Source organism: Lissotriton vulgaris, chromosome 5, assembly GCF_964263255.1.
Source record: "Lissotriton vulgaris chromosome 5, aLisVul1.2, whole genome shotgun sequence".
NCBI classification, from domain to species: Eukaryota; Metazoa; Chordata; class Amphibia; order Caudata; family Salamandridae; genus Lissotriton; species Lissotriton vulgaris.
Genome location: NC_141693.1, coordinates 437,674,486 through 437,697,561, shown reverse-complemented (window position 1 = coordinate 437,697,561; position 23,076 = coordinate 437,674,486). Strand labels below are relative to the sequence as shown.

General features: G+C 42.5%; 1 protein-coding gene across 1 annotated transcript in view; it reads right to left on the bottom strand.

Annotated features, from left to right (window-relative positions):
• Positions 1-23,076, bottom strand: part of CXCL12 (C-X-C motif chemokine ligand 12) — a 76,064-nt gene that overhangs the window by 19,088 nt on the left and 33,900 nt on the right. Inside the window, exons 2-3 of the mRNA XM_086921859.1 lie at positions 21,800-21,917; positions 9,924-10,010 (exon numbers count right to left, since the gene is read on the bottom strand). Of these exons, the coding sequence (XP_086777985.1) occupies positions 9,924-10,010; positions 21,800-21,917 (205 nt within the window). The remainder of the gene's footprint in view (positions 1-9,923; positions 10,011-21,799; positions 21,918-23,076) is intronic.

Below are 23,076 nucleotides of genomic sequence, written 5' to 3'. Positions count from 1 at the left end.
GGACTCGGGCTGCTTGCTGAATGTGAACACAAGTTTTGAGGGGAATATAAACTCGGGGTTCTATGGAAGGTGAACTGGGGCCTTTCAGGACACTACATGGGCCGTCAGAGGAGCATAAAGTGGAGCACTGAAAGAAAAGTCAACTGTTGCCACCTGCAGGCGGTGAACTGAGGCCCTGTGAGCAAGTTGAACTTGGGCATGGCAAGGAGGCTGACATTGTGGCGAAGGTATCTGAGGTTCTCTGACAAAGTTTAACTCAAGTTCTGAATGTGGGGTGAACTCAAGACAACATGAGGATAATGAGGCCTGGAATTTCCTTCTGTGCATCTTACACATTTTCACTAATCTCCTACATTTGTCTTAAAGAGAAGCACATTACACACCTTTACATGTCCTTCACACTTTCCAGAACTGCCTGATATCTTGTGCTTTTGTGTACCTGGAAGACAAATGTGCTATTTACTAGGCACACCCGAGCAAGCACAGAGCTAAAACTTCAAGTGAGGCCCCATCTAATACGAGCACCTATTTGTAAGTAAAACACTCCAGGGAAAAAGAAAACGCAGCAGCCCCAGGGTCTGTCGCCATCTAGTGGTATGGCTGTGATAGCTGCCTCGTCATTAATAAATAAGGCATGGTTGCCGCAAAATATATAATATATGTTTTGTAGCATAAGTGGAAAGCCCTGAAGAAGCACAGGGCCAGGGGAAAAAATCCCTTGTGTCTGCACCTTCGCATAAACTGTCCCCTTATTCGTCAGACTCACTAATATGCAGTTCTTTTCTAATTGGCAGACCTACCAGCAGTCACTGGTGCATCTGTATTTCTATTTATAACACAAAAAACTCAATTTTATCTTTAAGTCTATCTTTAAGTCCCTTCCGTCTCTGTGACCCAAAGTCCACTCACCTCTGAATGTACCAATGTATGTTCATCAAGATAATTATCTATATGGTTCTGTTGGTACCCCAGATACAGGCCCTCACAGAATCGTGGCTTTCACATCTCTGGCTGTATTTAAGGACCAGTCCCTGATTGAGGCCAAGACAGAGACAGGTACCGGGGTTGTTGCAGTTTGTTAATCTACTTTGTATTTTCGTTGTTTTCTTTTCCCTAGACTGTTTTCGATCCATGATTCTGGTTTGGCTTCAAAGCAAATTTGAAAAAACACACAATTCCAGAGTTTAACGGGGAGAAAACAAAATCTGCAACACATAACAGATTGCTGCACTGTGGTGAACCACACTTCCCTGGTTTGCCAGAATGCAAAATATACGGCATTTTGATTTGTGAAAAATGACTTCGCGCCTGACTCTCTTCGAAATACATGCAATGGGACTTTTTTCAATGAATGGGTTTTAATGTAAAACTGGGTCTGACACTGACTTTCTGTTTGATCTTAGGCGCTGCTGATTCGCATTTTCTGCCTACCTTTGAAACGGCTATGTCTTTGCATTGTGAGGACACACCCTTTACCGTAAGCCCAGGTCTGACAGAATTTTGGAATCGCTTGTCCTGATTCACAACGCATGTTCTGTGTGTAGTTGTGTTTACTCCTGTCCTGGGTATGAATTTCTCCTGCATTTCCAGACTTTGACTCTCAAAGCTTTTTTTCCATTCGTAAGGGCTAGGGGCCTCATTTTGGAGAATTGGCGCAGGGCAGTGCCCCAAGTCTTCTTGTGGTGCTGCCCTACTGTGCAATGTGAAAGGGCAGGAATGTACCGTATTTATGTAATAGGGTGTATTCCAGTCTTTTCCCCTGCACTGGGGCATAATTCGCCACTTAGCGCCAACGTAGGCACTCGTGCACCATGGTGCAAGGGTGTCTGTGTTGCATACAGGATTGTTTTTGTGCAGGAAAAGGCACCTTTCTGCACAAAACAATCGAGAGAGGCGTTTTCCTTGCAGAATGCAGCACACATGAAAAGAGGAAAAACAAGGAGAAATACAAATATTTCTCCTTGTTGCGCCTGCTCTGGGGAAGCGTTAAACTTTGGTGCTGCCCCAGGTTTAGGTGATCATGTAAATCTGGTGCAGCGTCAAAATCCATGGGTGTTGCATGGGAAAACCCATCTCAACGCCCATGGAACGCCTACCTCGTGCAGAGCTTGTGCTACCTTACCGTACTCCATTTCTAGGAGGCCATGCAAAGCCGCACAAAGTGGCTTTACGTCGCCTCATAGATATGGTTGAAAGGTTCGCGCCGCCGGAGCGTCAGAAAACGTGATGCTTCGGCAGCATAAGCCTTTCATAAATAAGCCTGAGGTGTTTGTCACTCATATGTTTAGAAGAATATGACATGCTTACTCCCAGATTGTTCCTTAAGTAGGCACACAAATTCATGAGTGAGTCGCACCTAAGTCTGGAGTAAAATGCAAAACCTTTATGAATTGGGGCTTCTTGGGTCTTCAGCATCCCTAGGACTTTGTTGAGACCTAAAGCAGTTGTATGCCAGAATATTTATGGCAAAAATAACACCAAAAATAAATATTGTGGCCAAAATATTGTTTACAGACATATCATTGAAACTCTATTAACTCCAGGAGCTATACATGTTTTAACCATATTTAAGATATTGTTTGTCAGTCGATATTTAGGGCATGATATTCTGATACCATAGCCATAAAAGCAAGGACCCTTTGTGCTCTCACTGTTCCAGTGCTAGTATGTGCTGCTATTTCGCATCCATGTGCCCGCACTACTGTGACAATGTGTTCAAAGTACCTGAGCCTGCTTCAAATCCCGCGTGCGAAAGGTAAAAAACATTCCTACAATTTGTAAAATAAAAATATATCTAATGATAGTGTGGAAAAAATAAAGTTTTATATTCTTAGAACGAACAGGTAGGAAGGTGCATTGGGATCTGGACACGGAAAAAGGTCACAAATAAAATAAGAATGATAAGAATGCAAAGGTAATGGGGAAAAGAAGCCGGGGTGAAAAGGGAGAATAAAAAAGTGGATGAACTAAGGATCAGCAAAAAAGAATAATGAACAAGGGAGAGAGGAAATGGTGGAAGGAGGGTGGAGAGAAAGGAGACGACATGAAAAAAGTGGAGAAAAGGGACATTAAGGGCCAGTGGGGATTACAAAGTGGATAAAAGATCGTTTGGGGAGAGGTTCTCTCACAGAAAAAAACAAGGGAAAAGCAGGAGGTGCAGGAGAAGGAGGGCAAAAATGCTGAAAATAAACAGCATTGAGAGGAAAGGGAAGGTCAACAGCGTTTTGTATCAATGTTCACCATATGAAAACAAACACTGGCAAAGCCAGTAGGTGTTTCCTTGGCACCCCAGCTCTAATAGAACAGTTTGGGTGCTTCCTAGCAGAACGGTGTACTTACACCTGGTATAGAAACCCTTGATAGTTTAAATGCATATCACGGTAAAATACAAGCGTTATTGGCGAATACAGAAAACACTATTGGCTTTGAGTTAACATAACCATGGAAAATTGTTTAAACACACAAGAATGACTACAAATGAATAAATAATGGAAATGTAAAAATACAAGGGGAGAGGGACGTGGCCTTTTTTTTGGGAAGATGTGCACATGTGATTGTACGAGGGGCCATCACTCAATGAGTAAAAGAAGCAATGGCTGAAGGGGCTGACCTATTGCCGCATGCTATGTGTTGTGGTGGGTGGAATCAAAATGTGAATGATGGCTGAGCACCAATAAGAGATAGGACAATATAGCAGATATTATTCATGGTTTAACCTGCCTTACCCCTTGACATTTCTCTCAATACCCTGGTCTCAGGAGTCATGAAGGCAGCAGCAAGAACTGGAAATACATATGGCTCTACGAGCCATATTTACTTCGCTACTGCATGCGCTTGCCCCAGGCCTTCAGCAACAGGCTGTTGATGGGCTACAGGTGTGAGGAAGGGACAATTCTTTAGTGTCACTGGGATCAAAGCTGTAGGATGTCAATTCCACGATCTAGGGCTTGTTGGCGAGCCTATACCCATGCTGATAAGAGACCTCAAATGTCAGGTACACCAGGCGCACATGAATGGAAATAGTTGCAGCACACCCAGGTTGTCCATATGCACACCTATTGCATGTTTACGTGTTTGTACATGTCGTGAAAACATACAAGTGGCCCTATCAATTGCCAGTTTGAGACTGGGCAGTCAGGATTCCCACTCCCTCAGTGAACATTCTGGCACCTAAATGACTGATAAAGGTTTTCTACAGACAGCCCTTCATTTCCTTATTGCTGACCTGGTGTAGCCGCCATTTCTGAACGCTGACCAAGTGTAGCCGCAATTTCCTGAATGCTGACCTGGTGCAGCTGCCATTTCCTGAATGCTGACCTGGTGTAGCCGCCATTTCTGAATGCTGACCTGGTTCAGCCGCCATTTCCTGAATGCTGACCTGGTGTAGCCACCATTTCCTGAATGCTGACCGAGTGTAGCCGCCATTTCTGAATGTTGACCTGGTTCAGCCGCCATTTCCTGAATGCTGACCTAGTGTAGCCACCATTTCTGAATGCTGACCTGGTTCAGCCACCATTTCCTGAATGCTGACCTGGTGTAGCCGCCCTTTCTGAACGCTGACCGAGTGTAGCCGCAATTTCCTGAATGTTGACCTGGTGCAGCCCAAATGTAAGGTAGCAGAGGAAAATACGAGCCCCCCCTCAGACCCTCCTCTTTTAATTCAGCAATCACTCAGCTGCGTTGAAGGAGCCGTTTATAACATGCCGTTTTATATGCAGTTGATTCAATAGTGTGAGCAGAGGGCCTTTCCTGAGCCAAACTCTGAAACAAGAAAAAGTGAGTGGAAGTGGGGATGTCTATGAAACAAGACTACACCTAAGGGATCAGACCCCTCAAAATGTAAGCTGAAGGCCAAATACAGAGCATCCGGCTAAAGGGGAGTACATGTGCCAGAGAGGACTCTGGGTAAATGTTTCGCTGTTATGGAGAGAGGTAGGAAAATAGACTGCAGAGTAGAAAGAACAAATGTTTGACATCCCATAATTCAAACATAAATCTACAATTGACTCACAGAGTAAAACCAATACATAAGTTCAAAGACACACAGTAACAGAGCATTTACTAAATAAATCAGATAATAAATAATACATTGACAGATCCAATTTCTGAAACAGATAGTAGCTCAGACATCTACAAACTGAGACACACAGTAACATAGCCTACATAATCAGAGAGGCAAACACACACTAACAAGCCAACACTTAGGGACTGATTTCAACATAGACAGACTAGCACACTTACAAAGATCCACACATACAAAAGCAAAAACAAAATGCAGGCCGCAACACATTGTCATAAAAAGACTCAGAGTAGCATAACGACATAAAGAGACTCAAAAAAACACACTGACATATGCAGACAGTAATACATCTACATATCCAGGCAGTGACATACCCACAACTGCAGACTCACAATGAATAGCTAAATAGACAGTCTCCCAGAACCTTTTCCAACCTCTTGAGACACAAAGTAACACAGCAACATATACAGATTTGGTTAACCCCTTCCACGCTCATGACGAGCTGGGCTCGTCATGGCGTAGCCTCCTCGCACGCTGATGACGAGCCCAGCTCGTCACGTAACATGCGCTTTTGAAAATCTCTGCGCAGGAGCAGAATTCCGCTAGCGCGGATGAGGTTAAAGAGAAAACCTTCACCATCAAAGTAGTGTAATGTCAAACTGTTGGATCAACGAAGTCAGGTTAACTTTACAAACTTTGCAGTGGTGAAATTAGAACCACCCAGCCAATTGCAAGGTGGGCTTTCCAGCTGTGGGAAATCGCATAGGCAGGACATCCTGCATCAAGAAATCTGGGTCTTCCCACAGTAACTCTCCCTCTGAGAGTATTGCATTGTAATTGTAATTGCATTTATATAGCGCTTACTACCCCTGACGAGGCGACAAAGCGTTTTTCGGCGAGTAGCACGCTACTCCGGCACCCATAAAGGATTAGTGCTGAGTTAGTATAGTGAATTATAAAAAGTAATTTGAGAGGTGGATAGGTTAGTCAGTTACTTGGATTCAGAACAAAGTGTGGGGTTTATGTGGGATTGATGGACGAGTTGCTGGGGAAGCTAGACAGCTGTCTTTGGACAGGGCAGAGAGGGGCGGAACTGAAAGCTGCACCTGGGATTGGGCCTGAAGCATAGGGCTGCTTCAAAGTAACAAACAGCACAGCACTGTCTTGGTGGCCTTTAACTGTAAACGGTTCCTGCTGGAGTCAGAGGCTGCATGACGCTGCCCTTGTTTTTTAAATTTACAAATTTCACACATCACAAAGCTCGCAAAGTTTTGCAACAGAAATTCACAAAGGTGCGAGTTGGGTGACTACCCAATTTCATATGTTCCCACAAGAAGTCTCAAAGTAACAAACATGTACAGAAAGTGATACACTGTCATTTATGGGCTCACAGCAACACACTCAACATATGCAACACAAGCAAACCTGAATATTCAGACTGGGAGCACTACAGCAAAAATGACAAAATATAAATAATACCCCAAAATACACAAACTCTTGTAACACACCAACATACGCAGGCTCAGAAATATTCACAAACATAAACAGAGTTAATCATGAAATACACATGCTCACAGTGCCACACTGACTGAAACACTGACAATACCATAAGTACACTGATTTACAGCAACACACCAACTCGTTACTCGTTGACATATACTGCTCCATAATACCAAACTGACAACTCACAGTATCACGTCAGGATCAGTGCTTAATTTGAGCCGCTGGTTGCAGATGGGACCCATCGGCATTTTTCAGTACCATTACTTATTTTTCCCTATCATACTTTGACCCAGAGTAAGAAAAACACAAAAGGGGGAAAGAAGGGGGAAGAAAAAAACAGAATAAAGAAAGCAGGGATGAAAAATAAATAGAAAAAAGTGAGATAAAAATTCAGGGATTGTCTGGTAGCGGATGAAAAATGCATGAGGTGGAATCAAGACTACACAGCCCTGGTATTCGGTAACCCCAAATATTCGATAACCCGGCCTGTGGCTTCTGAGCAAAATTTTGGACCAACTTTTCTTCTGAAAATTAAGCACTGATCAGGGTTTGTCGATTGACAGTAGCACACTGAAACAGACAGACCTAAAGTCACACCAACATTGAATCACAGCAAATACTAACAAAGAGAGACTGACCACAGCTACATACATGTACCCACAGAGTCAGAGCATATACATGAGATCATTGTATGTCGTGCAGACAGGTCTAACATGTCTGCCTTGACTTGATCCGCTTGATAAACTTTGCAGGAACACAACCAGTTCCAAAGCCACAAACAAGGTTCTTTCTCCGGCATCATTCCCAGTCACTTTAATTTAAAGTGAAAATACATGTTTTTTTCTCTCTGGAGAACTCTTATTCTGCCAAACATATTAAAAGAAAATGAAAGGTTGCCAGGCGTATTGACCTTTGCTGAAAGAATTTGTATTCTAGTGGACTTATTTTTTGCTTTCTATATTACTTTTCCCATCCAAGTGGATTTTACTTTTGAAAATTTGAACCCGCTTTTGGGAAATTGTTGTTTTGTTTATATTTTGGCCACAGTCCCAGACTTTCACAATGTCTCCTGTCCCACACTGCAGCAAGACTCCAGCTGCTTGCATGGATCTTACAAACTGAGATTCTTATTGTGGTCAAAACGTGCGACTCTGTTGCAAATCCCCCTGCCTGCCTCCAGAGCTGTTTGTAAAGGTGGCTTTTAGCACTGGTCACCTGGGAAATAACTTCCAAGCAATTCCATTTCAGAAAAACACAGAAACAGAAGGAAAAATCCTTTTAGAAAAGATATAAATGTATATTTATATATTTTTTATAGGACGTACAATGCGAACTCTTGCTTCTCTGAAGTATGTACCAAACTACAAGGAAGGCAGATACTGATAAAAACATGTTGACATACATTTGCATTTTTTATTGCTGACGTGTCACAAGATATCATATTTACTACAAACTACATACAAATACAAAAATAAAGTATAAAATCTAAATAATGGATAATTGCTGAATACATATTGATTTCTATATATTTTTCAAAGATGCATGCTACACAGACATTCCTATGGCTTTCATGAAAAGGAAAAATAGATTATTCAGAAAATACATGTATTTTCATAACCTGTAATAAAACAGAAAATGAACATATATGGAATGCAGAGTTTTTGAGGAAGGGATTAGATTGGGCTAGTGTCTGGTTGCGCCCAGTACGGCATGAACATGTGCATGAAAACCAAGTGTGAAACCAACTGTGTTGGCTGTGCACAAAAAGGTACCTTGATGTCTAATAACCAGTGCACTGCTGAAGCAATAACGTGGTCCTCAAAATCCCTTTTGATACAGAAAACTATGGTGATAGGACCTATCCTTTCATGAACATAAGATGTATTTAGGCTGTAACACAAAGATCTCAGATTATCCACAGCAATAAGAACCAGCTCCAAGTCCTCTGGCCTGTGGCTCAGTAACTGCAGCATAGACGGGTGAGTTTTATTCCAAGGTCACCCGCAAAAAGGGAGAATAAGGTTTTAGGCCAGTATCTGAACTCCTAACTTCATGCATTGCACTAGTGCCTATGGTTTAGCGCACAATGTAACAACAACTGCTGGCTCAACTTTGAATTATCCAGGAAAGCAACGAAAAATATAGCCAGGTAATGGGTGGATTATTCAGCTAAATACAAAATGTCCAAATGGTATGAATGAGACACAGTCTTACATTTTTGCATTTAGCAGGCTAAACCATATCATTGCCAGGGATGGGGGTGCATTTCTGCGCAGCCGCTTCTAGTGCTCTATGGGATGAACAAAGTACCATGGTATTGTATTTAATAAAAGGAGAGAACTGTGAAATGACCAGCCCATGACATATCACACAACATCACTGTTCATTAAAATGTTAGGGTTGTTGATACATTTGGGTGCTACTAACACTGAGAAGGTTCCTGACACTTTCTGGAGAATCTGAGACAGCGGGTTCTCTGCCTAAAAATATGAGCGTCCCTAATGCTGTGAAGGTTGCTTACACAGAAGTTGTTTGCGCTACGACTGAGGTTCATATTGCTCTTGAGCATTACTGATGTTGTGAGCGCTCAAGATACTGTGTGACCTGATCACACTTTGAGATTTCCTATATCCTGAGGCTTTTCGATTATCATAGCACTCTTGATTTATTCATGTGTTCGATCATTTCTTGTGTTTTACACCTCTACCGCCCAATGAGGATTCTTAAATACATTTTATGGTATTTAGTTAGAGTGTTCCTGATATCTTGGAGGATTTTGACCATGTTAGTTTTCTTCATGCTGTGAACGTTCCTTATACTGCGGTTCCAGACACTGTAGAGGCTTATGTTGTGAGGTTTACCAACACTAGGTGGATTACTCACATAATGAGGATATGCTCTTTAGTTTCTTTAGTGTCTCATGATCAGGCAGCTCCCGATTAGGTTCAGTTTCCAGGTGATCACTGCCTCCTATGTTTAGGCAGATTAGCCCTCAAGTTTTTCTTTGCCTTAACATAGGTCTTCACCCCCACTCCCCAGAAGAAACCCCCTTTCCCTGTATTTTCTTTCCTAAAAATGTGTTTTGTCATCTGGGGACGAGCTTGGGGCCAGATTCCAACTAGTCGGGAACAGTGGCCCTCTCGAGTGTGACACACTGAGATGGACAAGATAGTGAGAACCAAAAAGAACCAACAACGGGGAGCCCGCCTGCAGCAGGGAGGGTTTGAAGTCTCAGTGCTTTCAGCTGAAGTTCCTGTATTTTGTACAATATAAGCACCATTATGCGCTGCGCCCATATTCTCACGGTCACAGGCTAGGCATTGTCGCAGTCCGTAGGGGGTTACTCAGCCCTGAAGCTTGGCCCTATCCTATCTGGCTGCAGGCCCTGCTCCCTCCTTACTTGTTTAGGAATTTCTCCAGGTATTCTTGAATCCACTTGATCTTAGGGTCCAGGCACACCTGTCTGTTACTGTTCTTCAGTTTTGCACTGAAAAAAATGAGAAAGACGAAAATAGAGTTAGGACTGCCTAGGTCAATTCATGATTAGAAATATATTTTTTGGGGGGGGCTGGAATAATCATCCCCTCACACCAATGGCCAACTAACAAGTACCAGAACATACACGAAGAAAATGAACCATTATTGTGTGTACCTTTATTGTGTGTATGTAAAAGTAAAACATATCTCATCTTCATTCTGTTACAGATCTTACCCTGAACTCTGCGTTGCTATTGCACATCAGTTTTTTCTTACCATACTGCAGGGAAATAAAGGAACTTTGCACTACTTCTCTGCTGTCAACCCTGGTCACTCCAAAGAATTTAATATCATTTCTCCTATTAGGGCAACCCCATAACCCAAAGGTAGTGGGGATATTAATGTACAGAAGTACTTCCAAAGAAACATATTTCAAGGCCATTAAATGAAATACATTCACTCAACTTACACCATCTTTAAGAGCCAGAAAATTTATTTCAACAAAAAATAATCTATTTTCTTATTCATAAATGTATTTGTGTGTTTATTATTAAGAAATAGTTCTTGTAAAAAATACATGTTAATTATTATAAACAGTGAACTGATAGTGTTGAGAGGTACTTTGAGTGTTGTCCCACCACTTAGATCTATTTTTTAGTACTCCCTTCTGCTACTGTGGCCCATGGACCATTGCTTCATGCTAGGAATTAGTCCTGAATGGAGTTCCCGGACTAGCAGCTGTCCACAATTTCCCTTTTTCCTGTTTGTAGACGTTTCACACAGTTGCGTCTGAGATATTGGAGTAAAACATAGATAGCAAAAAAAAAAAAAATACAGGAAGGAGACACTTAAAACACAGGGAAAGGCATGTGCCTGAGTCCCACTCCACAAATGAATTTCAAACAACACCAAAAAGTATGTTTTAAACACAACACCAAAAAATCCACGTATACCGTAAAGGAATTTAAACACCACTCATTGAGATCTGAACGCAACATAAAGGAGTCTAAATACAACTTGAAATTCCATGAACACAGCAAAAAGGGATCTAAAATGTACAAGAAGACTCAATGAAACCTAAGAAATCTGTCAAAACATTTGTACTCATTAGACTCATTTTAGCTATGCTTAGCGTGGCATGTCACTGCTTGGATACAAGGTGGGCTTTCACCGCTTGGAAAGGGAGCATCCTGTTAGGATTCACTGTGACACAGGATGTGGGCAGGTTTTGTTTGTTGCAAGAACCTGCATGCCTTGGGGAAAGCACTGAATCCTGTGTTTGTGAAACACAATACAGATTAGTTAATACTGCAGGCCTCAGGGGACGCCAATTCTACAAGCCACAGATAAAGGCAGCTTGGAATGCCTTTCGACCCTCATGGGAAACAGATCTGGGCACACACAGCCAGAATAGCTGGATCCCAAAAACTACAAACACTGTGTGTGGAGTTGCATTGATATTGTGGCGCCCCGACGGGGCGTTGAAGCGCTTTTCAGCCTCCAGGACCCAAAAGGATTAGTGGTGGATTAGTATAGGGAAAAATGAGTATAGTATTCGTATTAGTATCAGGAGGTATGAGTCCATTTTCACCATAGGACATATGAGTCTGAAAGTTGGATCCAATAGAGTAATGGAGGGATAGAAGAAGGAAGAAACCCAGAGTGTTCATTGGGAGATCACAGTAGTAAGTTGAGGCCTGGGAAGAGTAAAGGAGAGATGGAGGAGAGAAGAGCCTGCAAAGAGGGGTTAGTGAGAAAGAGAATCAGAGTAGAAAAATTTGGTTTGGCATGAGTCACACGAGAGATAACATGAGGGAGAATTTAGTTAGTACTGTGCTGCCATGTTGCTACATACAGCTGAAAGTGTGGTCAATATTGAAATTTTACCCAGAAGGAAGCTTTCTTTGTGCATTCTGCGATTGCAAATAATCCACATAGTATGCTGCTGAACAGTTTAGTGTTTAAACCACATAATCATATTTTTTATTATTTACTTGGGTTACCACTGAGATGAGCACTGCTAGGATCAGTGACTGCTTGCACAAAACTGCATGATGTACTTTTAAAAATTATAATATTTCAACCATTTTCTTAATTGTTAAGAATATCAGAGAGCCATGGGAGTGTAGTAGGACATTCCGATAGAGCATCTCTTCATTTATGATTTTGGGACAGAGTTAAAAGCATGGATGGGGCTCTTTTGGATTCAGTCCTGCTGATTTCCTTTATGTGAACTGCAAATCAATTATTTAGCACTATATTTTAATGTGAAATGCACTCGCATAGAAAATTGATGCAAGAAAGAATTTTGCTGAAAGAATTTTGCTGAAAGAAAAATAACACAAAAAAACAAAAAGTTATACAAGAAGCGGCCACTCGCATTCTGGCCATTTGTGTTCTTCCAACGTACTTGCAATAAAATCTTTCCTCAAAAAGCGCATAATTACATGATGAGTTGTAATGGCATAATTTCTGAAATTTCATATAACAAGCATAATGAGAAATGACCAGCATTATGTGAATCTAACAAGTACATGAAATATATTTTGGAATCTTCTGCATAGGAGTGGAGAAGTATCCTTAACTGAGAAATAGGTCAAAAGAGGGCGGAGGACCCAATGAGAGTCTGTTGAACACTCAGGGGAAAAGGTTCTGATGTTACGTTGATTTATTGTATGTTGCCCAAAGGTCATGGCGGGGATGGAGAAGAGTGTGGCGCACAGATAGGAAAGAAGGCCCAGTAGATGGGAATCCAGACGGAAGGTGGCTGAATGAAGAGGCACACTTGAGGATAGAAAGATCCTCCTAAAAATGATAGTGTGTTGTGGACAGACAACCTAAGGTGTCCTGCTAGTAAATAGGGAGGGGTATAGGTAATGCTGATGGTGGAGCGAGGTAGGGTAGGTAGTAACAGACTAGTCGATCAGGTAACTGTTAGGGAGTTTGGGTACAGTAAGAGGGTGAGGGCATGACAGAGAGTTAGAAAAAAATCTAAATTATTGAGAGATACCTGAAAAAGCCAGTGAGATCCAGGGATTGCAGGAGACTTCATAGAGACTTTTTAGACTGTCTACATTTTGCACAGATAGCCTTTTCATGCAGTCTCTCCAAGACAGATATGTTTATCCTTTCCCCCGCAGCTAAAGAGAGAGTACCAGTACACGGATTTCTGTGCTTCATGAAAAATGTGATTGTGCTTCTTGTGCTCTCCCCTTACTCAGAATAAAATTAATTGTTCAGGTCTTCATTGCAATGTACTGTCACCACAAGGTGGAGCCCGAGGGCTGTTTCCTTACCACACTTTGGTTAATCACATACTTTGGTTTGGACAGAGGCCTCAATCAGGCTCCTTGAGGGGTAACTCCGCACCAAGTGCAGGAAACTTGGAAGTATAAACTCGCCGAGCCTAGTAGGGTAGTCACCCACGAAGACCTCATCCTAGTTTGGTTAGTTGCCTGAGTTCTCTGTTTTAAAGTCAGCACAGGCCGGGGGATATCTTTGGTAAACCTTTGGGATGCTTTAAGACGCAGAGATGGAAGAACAGACTTGCAGTACAACATGTCTTACAACACTCCTGAATGTCACGGCAAATCAGACAAGCAGTGCCAAAGCGGGTACATGAACATAGCGGTCTAGCCCCGCTTCCTGACAGCAGCCATCTTGAAATGATTTGTTAGTGCTCTGCTGCGGACTGCTGCCTATCTGCGCGCTAGTAAATCAGCGCGCGCTTTACAGTGCCACGACCACAAATCACAGCGTGTCACGTTTTATAGTACCTCCCTAGCAATTCCTCTCAGTGTGTGCTGTTTGTTGTACGGTACTACTATTTATATATATCACATCGTGCGCTGGTTTATATTACCACACGAGTAAATCACAATGTCTGCTGTTGTCATTATTATCTTATTGTGAGCTGTTTACATGTCCATCTCAGTTAATCACATTATCTGGCGTGTTAAGCCGCTCATGTTTGCAAATCGCGCTTGTGGGTGTTTTATGGTACTAATGTGTGTAATTCGCATTGTCGTCGACTTTACACTGCCGCGTTTTCCTGTCGCACTGTGTGATGTTTTATTAAGTCATCCAACTTTTGTGTTACGATATTTGCTCTTCTCTGTTCCCTTGATTGTAAAACACACCCTGGGTTGACTTACAATGCTACAGGAGTTGGTCACATTGTTTGGGTGTGAGAAGCCCTCAGCTCACCAGCATCCCGAGCTTTTTTTGTTTTCCATGGAAAATTCCAGAACTGGTGAGAGAAGCGTTCGGATCTCACGCGCTCATCTGCGTTATAATTGTCACCTTCGTACCTGCTCAGAGGCAGGCTGGCAACATGAAATCAATAATTGGTGCACAAAAGTCTCAGTCCGGTCCCTGCTGCAGCAAACAGTGCAACACTACTTATTTTTTTTTACTGTACATAAAACATACAAACTGGTTTAATTCAACTGGAAAAGCACACGTCTTCCTTATGCACGGAAAAAGTATCTAACTGATGAATTCTTTACCGAAATAGTCACAGAAAAGTTGCATTTCTGCGTGTAAATAATACCCTGAATTAAAAAAAATTAAGTCTGGTGTATTGGCGTCCATGACAATTGTAGAGCCCTTTTACATTTATAAAGAAAAAAAGTAACATTTGTGATTTACATGAAAAAAAATGCTACTACTTCGGGCCATATTCTGGGCAAGTTAGGCAAAGTATAGAAAAAACACAGAGCATTGTTCCGGGAAGTCAGCAGAAATCCCACATCTGTATTATTCCTCCATCTGAAGGATCCGGTTACAGTGACCGGAGTATTGCCTCTGTTATACGCCGTTAAATATTTTTTCTATCAGTGTTTCTTCAACCTCTGGATCATGCAAAACATGCATTAGTCAGGTAATAAAAGCACTGTAACTCATGTGTGGAGACACTGCCTTCACATTATCGACGAAGTGGAAATAATGCGCTTTCGCCTTTAACCACAAAAATACCAACAAAAACATAAAAAGTTCAACATTGGGTTTCACTGATTCAAACTCGCTGGGATTTGTTTATTTGACGCCCAAACTAATGTTTAAATCTATGGTGAACTCCTGCTCGAACAGCATTGTGGGGGTTTGGGAAGAGTGCAGGAACGCCCTCTGTGAGTGGCCCGCACTGCCACCAGCGCCAAAAACAGAACCAGTGCTTAATTTGACCCACGTGGGGCAATTAATGAATTATAGACAACAATGTGTGCTATAAGAAAAAATTGTCCAGCCGGACAATGGTTTAATCAATGTTAGAAATTAAACAAAATAAGGTGAACAATTATACAGTGGGATACAGTCCTGTATCCAGTACATATAACACAAGGAGGACAAACCAAGAAAAATAAATAAGGGGGTAATTGGCAGGCAATTCGAAAATAGGGGGACACTGGTAATGAGTTTGAAATTAATCAAGCTGACCTCTTGCTGTAAACACAGTTGGGTATCACAATGGGAAAAACTCAAACCCTACACTGCAATGTTTAATTCCTGCACATGCAAGTTTCCTTTGACAGAAATACACACTTGCACCCACAATGCACACACAATAAAACGCATACAAAATATATACAACACATGCACACACATCCAGTACTATGCACAAACATACACTAAATATATAAAAAATTGGGGTTTTTTTTTTGGGGGGGGGGGCTCCAATAAAGATTGTTGCACCGGGTGTCACCAACACTACACCCAGCCCAGATGGGCAGGAAACATTGAATACTGTAAGGAGAACAGAGATTAAGGAATGCGAAGACAGGAGAGAAAGAGAGTGTGAAGGGAGCATAGCTCAGAGGTCCTGTGAACAGCAGAGATCTAAAGCATTAAGGATGTTATTGATGGAAGAACACAGGGAGAGTGGATACTTTGAGATGAAAACCATGCTCAGACACTCGGGACAGGTCATATTAAAGACAAAGGGCAGCAAAGATCAGCAATTTGTATGTGCCCCCATTTTTTGCACCCCTTCGGCACTTTGATCTTACAAAAGGGCCCACAGTTGCCTGTGCGGCCCCTTGTGTAATACAGATTGCGCTGACTTACATGTAGCACCAGCACAATCTCAAGGGGGCATTCCCTCATTTTCATGAGGATGTGGCACTATGTAAATGAGGATATACTGCACCAATGGCAAAGGAGCTTTCAGTGGCACACAGTCTGTGCATCCTCCCAGTAGTGCCCTCATAGAAAGGTGTACTGAGGTCCCCTAGCATCAGTCCAAAGGTGGGCACAGGTGATATGCTATTTCTGGACTCCTGGATTCTGTCAGTGGCGGGTACTTGTTTTGACTTGCACCGGTCAATGTGGACATTTTTGGACATCTTACCATTAGAGACACGCAGAAAGGTATTCCATGCACTGATAACATCAAGTCTGGACTATTCAACCTGCCTCAATCTTGGTGTACCAGAGTTCCATTCTCAGAAGACTGCAGGTGGTGCAGAACACAGCGGCTCACCTTATCCTTGGGATACCAGGGAGGGAATCAGTTTCTGGTTACCTTAGGGATTTGCATTGGCTTCCTGTTAAGAAAATAATTCTGTTCAAGGCGCTGATTGTCATTCATCGAGCCTTCTACAAGCATGGTTCTATTTACTTGATTTCTAGGATGTTGCATTATACTCCTCTCTGTTCTGCAGCAGCACTGCTTGTAGAGGGCCCAAGATTCCTCCCCGCCAGGACTGGTGGGTGGTCCTGCTCGGCACTTGGCAGTAGAGTTTGGAATAGGCTTCCAGTGCCTCTTTGCACCATCTCACATGAATCACTGTTCGGGAAAGAGCTTAAACTCTTCCTGTCGCTCTTAGCTCACGGCTTGTTCAGTGAGCCTGCTTTCCACAGATGTAGCGCTGGGACACTCCTTGGAGTAGCAGCGGGCTTAGCAGATCACTTCATTCAATCATTTATTCTTTCACTGGCTGCCTGCAGGGAGTTTCTGCCCCTTTGAATTGTAGGCCGGGTGGCCGCCTGTGAATGAAAGGTGGACCAGAAACTTCAATCAGTCTGTCCACCTATCACTATTGCGCCAGGGCGGTCGTACGATCGCAGTTGCACAGAGGGCAGCGCATTCTTGGGATAATGCGCATTTGCATGCACCCTGTACTTGGTGCGTCATGCAGACCAGTGGGGTGTGCCCTATATATATGATATAGGCCCAGGAAACAACATGAGATCACAAATTGCGTTACCAGAAGAGAACTTATACCTTGAGGACAGAAGAATTAAGGTAGTGTGTGAAGAGCAGAGAAAGGAAACAATGAGATTAATTAAAACTTCACAACCAGTAATTTGGCCTGCATCTTTAGTCATGAGCTTTCTTTGCCTCAATGCACAGTTAATCTGCTTCTTTTTCTCTCCTTCTAGTCCCAGCTGCCAGGGCAGCCCACTGAAAAGAGAGCCGACCTCCTGCTTACAATAGTACACGGTTCTTTTGGGTGTAATGATGTCTTCTAGTATCCAGTGGTGGCTCGCCCACTAAGGCAGAGGAGCGTCACCCCACTGCTTAAAAGGAAAAATAAAATGATAATAATGTATCGATATTATTTTTTAAAAATCCGATTGCAGTGGCGGGGCGGGGTTGTCAAGAACAGGGGGAGGAGTGGTTTTCACTCCCCAAGTGCACATGACTGTTTTGCTGGCCCTCAAGGGCCAGCCAGTAATGCACATTTTGCATCTTCCCCACCAGGCTGTATTACACAGCCTGATGAAAAATATTCAAAGCCTCCCAGTCCCCGTCTGCGCCCCAGACCACGCCAATGCAGCGTTATGATTGGCTGAGGGGAGCTTGGGAGCGCCGGTGCTTTCTGCTAGCATCCGGGACTGGATACGGGAAGAAAGAATACTGAAGATTAAGAAGAAACTGGATCTGAGTGGACAACGTTTTATGCTATGGTTATGATTGAAGACTCTTTATGGTGTTGCCACCCACCCCATCTTATGGATCAACCAATGACTGACACCACAGGGTACTGATGTTAGTTTGGCCACTAGCATAATTTTCTCTAAAAGCCCATTTGCTTTAAATATTATGCAAACTGCACCTACGCACCAACAACTTCAAAGGTCAGGAAGAAGAAGTAACAAAACCTATAATTAATGCTATATAAGCCTACGTTATTTCCTGTTTTTTCCTGAGTTGAGTTGATATAAGTGTCAACCCATTATCTTTGAATATTTCTCATGGTCTCTTAATGAGGTGTGTAATTTGACCACACGAGTAACACTTCATACACAGAAAGGTCATCAAGGATTGTTGAAGTTTGTGGTCTTTAGAAAAGCAGGTGAGTTATGTCACTTACAGGAATCAGGTAAAAAAAAACGTGCTGCTAGAAAGCAATGGTTAGGCAGAGACCAAGTTGGACCTGCTTAGGTACAGACTAGTCAGCAACCCGATCAGTTGGTAAAACTGGACTTGGGCAAGATGGAGTTCCACGAACTGACAGACTGTTCCCTGCCTTGCCCCACCTGCTAGTCACCTGTATGTTCAGTCAGTCTCACTTTGCGCAAGAGTCTATCCCAATGTGCCGTGTTTAGAACGCAGAGAGAAGTGGGCCTACCAGTGCTTGTCTGCCATCCCAGGCTCACCGTTTGAGCATAATGTTTTTCCACATAGCATCTTTGTTTAGTCTGCTTCTGTGTTGAGCGACACGCTCACGGATATTTTCTCAGATTTTTTAGATTTGAAAGATTTCACTCTATCCTGCCTCGCAGATGTAAAAGCATGTATGCAGATTTTCACATATTATATATAGACTAACTTTAACCATGGCTCTTAAGATCAAACAAACACAGGAGATAAAAATTACAACGATTATCACCAGAGGAGAATCAGTGACCCCATCAGAAGGTGTCAGTCACAGGAGGCAGTCACCGAGCTCCCAGAAATGGCTGCGCCGGTTTGACATTCTTAGCCCCACAGTGAACCATAACGTGATCTCTATCTCTAAGGTCCTGGCGGGAAGAAAGGGTTGTTTGAAGACACCTGCATGATAGGAAGCAGGGGGGTGGCCAATGAAATATCAGAAAGAGCTACAGCTGTCCCCACTCCACGGGGTACACAGGCAGTTCAAAAAGCACTCGTGCAACATGCACAAGAAACATACACCTAAGGTGTATAAGCTGCAATGCTTTTCTTTCTTGAACTTCCTGCAAATACTTCTATTACCACCAGATTTCTGTGTGTGGTTTCTCACTTTAAATGGGGCATCAGGCAGTTGTTTCGAGGGGAAAAAATCAACACTTTCAATGCTGCAAGGAAAAAACTCAAAAACGAATTAACAAGAAAAAGGAAAATCCATTTCCTGCACCAACTATCATATGAGGGGAAATATTCGCACAAGTGAGGCTCTATTTCGAGGTGAAAACTATGCAAATGAATAGGCCCATTAAAATTATGAAACAAGCCAGGCCCATGTAATAAGACTTTAGGACATCTTGCTAACAACCTCGTGTTTAGGGAGCACATTGAAATCAGTCCCAGAACATTAGGGGCTAGTGGGTTGCTTTTAGGTTTGAGGGGGTACCCGCAACCCCCCTCCTCGCCTCCCCCCGCTCTAAGAGAATAGAACGTATTACACCCATGATTTGTTGCCACTGATAAATAACGCTCAGGTGAATATTCTTCAGAATGCATTTTGGGAAAGTATATTTTTAAGACAATGCTGTAAAATAAAAAATTAAAATCTCAATTTTGAACAAGAAGATTTTGTAAACATCACTGTTCCTCCTTCTTCCATGCCGTCTCCAAATTCTACTGGAAAGGGTCGGACTTGCTCACTGAGCTTCCTTGCATAGAATGTCGCTAATATAGAACTGTTTCCATGGTTGCAAGACTTGCCATGCTCAGAACATCCTAGATTCAGGCTTCAAAAGAGGGGCTTGTGAAGGAGGTTGCCTGCTTTCTCGCTAGCATTGCGTTCTAACTGTGGTGGATACACGTGTCCAAGAGCAAGAAGCATGACCTAGATTAGGATTTTCCAAAGTCCGTCCCGGACGGCCGAATCCATGACAAATTTTTAGCATATCTCCATTTAGATAAATGTAGTTATCTTAAAACTCTGACATGGATCTGGCCCTCCAGGACCGTCTTTGGAGAACCATGACTTAGATAACCTACGTCAAAAATATTGCAAGAGTGAGTGGCCTGATATTTGGGAACAGGCTGGTGGAGGTGGATTCATTGGAATATGAATGCACTGCACAATTGGCCAGCACCACATTACTGAACCTAATGTAATGTCCCAAATCACAAGCACTGCATCAACTAAAGATAATGGAAAGGCCTACGGATTTATGACGTTACAACTCATACATTTACATTACATTGCGGTTTTTACAATGCAAGTCGTTACAACGACTTGCGTTGGAGGGTGCTGGACTTAGGAGTAGTATAATTTACTATTTCAACTCCAGTCTGCATACAGTAGGGAAGGTGTTGGATAGTAAATTATACTATTCCTTGTCCTAGAGCGCCATCCAGCGCAAGATGTTGTAATGACTTGCGTTGTGAAAACCGCAATGTAATAGCATTGCGATGTAATCTCCGCATTGTAAACGATGTTTCCCAGGCCTACAGCATGAACACTATCGAACTGGAGCTAATGTTATCACCACCCCAAAAAATATAACAATTTTGAGCTAATGATGTGATCCAACCTACAGAGTCCAGATCCTGATAGAGATCAATGTTAGTCACCTTCTGTTATGGCTAAAGCCTATTTGTTGGGAATATAGCACACCAACACACCACTGAAACTGAAAACCTGGCTGAACCATTGAACACTTCAGTGCCGGAGCTTATGTTATAGCCAGCTGCATGGAGCTAATGTTTCTGTAGATTCCATTAATTTAATGCAGCTGAAGGTAAATCCCAAGCCTAAATTAACCTACTACTGGCACTGGAGTATAGCCCACTCATCAATCCATCCATCCATCCATCAAGCACTTCCCAGACTCTGGTTTGTGTCACCATCTGATCACACAACATTTTTATATACTATCTGCTAATATCCTGGAGTCAAAGTCAATCTTCTGTTACCTGGAAAAAACTATTTATCATCCACTTTTGTTGTTGGTGAAATAATATTAGTTGAATGAAGTGTTCAAGATTAAAATCAAATCTCTTCTTCGTGATTGTGTACTTTTATCATGCACACTCTTTGTTATCTTTCTCCTGTAAATAAGTGTCTAAATTATGTTGTGTGCCAAGCAGGAGGTACATTCACAAGTGGGGTAAATGTTATTGCCCATCCAATCAATACAACACTATTGGAACCAATGCTCTGGACTATCCCATGAATGTAGTAAAACTAGAAGAAACATCAATGCAAATGTTATTGAATTCCATGCTACTAACTACAAAGACATGCCCAATCCCATGAACAGCACGCTACCAAAATAATGTTATAGTCCATCATAGAAATAGCTCATGTTTGAGCTGACACTATAACCCATTGCCCTACTATGTCTCAAGTCTGCTATATCCACAGTCACGCTCATTAAAATCTCACAGCTGGATCTCAGGTACAGACAACTTCAAAAATCAACCATCACTGAAATGTAAGTTATTGACTGCTCCGTGAAATCTTTCACTACGCCCAAAATCGATTCATACCAAGACTTCCCAAACCATATCTTGGCTGTAATGCTAAGAGAAACAAGGTGATTGACGTGGAGCATATGTGATCCAAATAGCCTAGTACAATTAACACCATTTGCACACAGTGCCAACATCAGTGATAGGAGGCCAGTGCTACAAGAGGAGGCCCTATTGCCCAGACTTACACAATTTGGAGGGAGCAGTTGGCCGTGGACAGGATCTTCAGGTGCTTGATGTTGTTCCTTGACACGTAGCTCTCGAAGGACCGGCAGGGACATCGATAACTCAGGCTGACGGGCTTCGCTAGAAGGAGAAAGCAGAGTTCAGACCGTTTAGTTCATTCTGAGACTTGGTCTACTAGTGCAGAAGCTATTAAACTACCAGCATGTGTGTCCTGGTGCTCAGCCATATTAAGAACATCACAGTAGGTCTCTAGGCTTCTTTCTTCACCTTCCTTTTTTACACCCTCTACACCACCTCCAAGTGCCACATAATCTCCTCTTTCAACTTTTCAGGCCACCTGTTTGCTTGTAACATCCAAATCATCTTCTTTTTTTCATCTTTCATCCCCAACTTCAGAAACACATTATGAACAGCTTGCAGTTGTTCTGTTTGAACAACATTGCAATGCATCATGTTGCCACTGCCACTTTTACATCCCTCATTGTTTTTCTTCTTAAGGCCATCCTTCCCTCGCCTTCAGCCTGAGACACAGTTTGACAGACCCACACCACTTTGAATCTTCATAACCAGTACCTCCACTGCCACCAAATGTTATATTCTCTGTATGAGTATGATCCATCCCACCACAATTTTCAATATGCCAATACCTTCCTCAAAATGGTACCCAAATATGACTACACTAACAGCCTCCTCCTAGACTTCACATGGTATTCCATCCTGGGCACAAAGAAGGCTGTTGGTACAACGGTATTCTACCAAGAGCAACCCTACCTTCTCTTAGTCCTCATAACCTCCTCATTCATGCATCTAGATCATTAGTCTTCCTTACCTTTTCCTACCTCGCATTGTCCATTTAATTTCTGCACCCCAAACACCCTCTGCACCTGCCGTCACAACACTGCCTCTCATTGTCAAACAACAAACCTGGCCTATAGCTAGGGTTGTGCAACATTCAAGGAATTTCCTTTCACATATTTATGCAAAATCTCAACAAAATGACATGAAATTACATGTATGTACGCAAAATGAGAATCGGTCATTTTGCATTATGTTTTAGCGTGAAATGTGTCCTGGTGTCGCAATGACGCATGATGCAAGGATGCATGTTGGGCTTAGAAAAAGTGCAAGTGCAAAAGAAACCTGAACAACACCCATTTGCGTTCTGTTGTTTTCATGCATTCTCAGTAAATTTTGACCACAAATGGCATGTTTCGCGAAGTAGATTAATGGCATGTTTTGGGCAATTTCACATAAGCTTAACACGAAATTCCAGAAATTG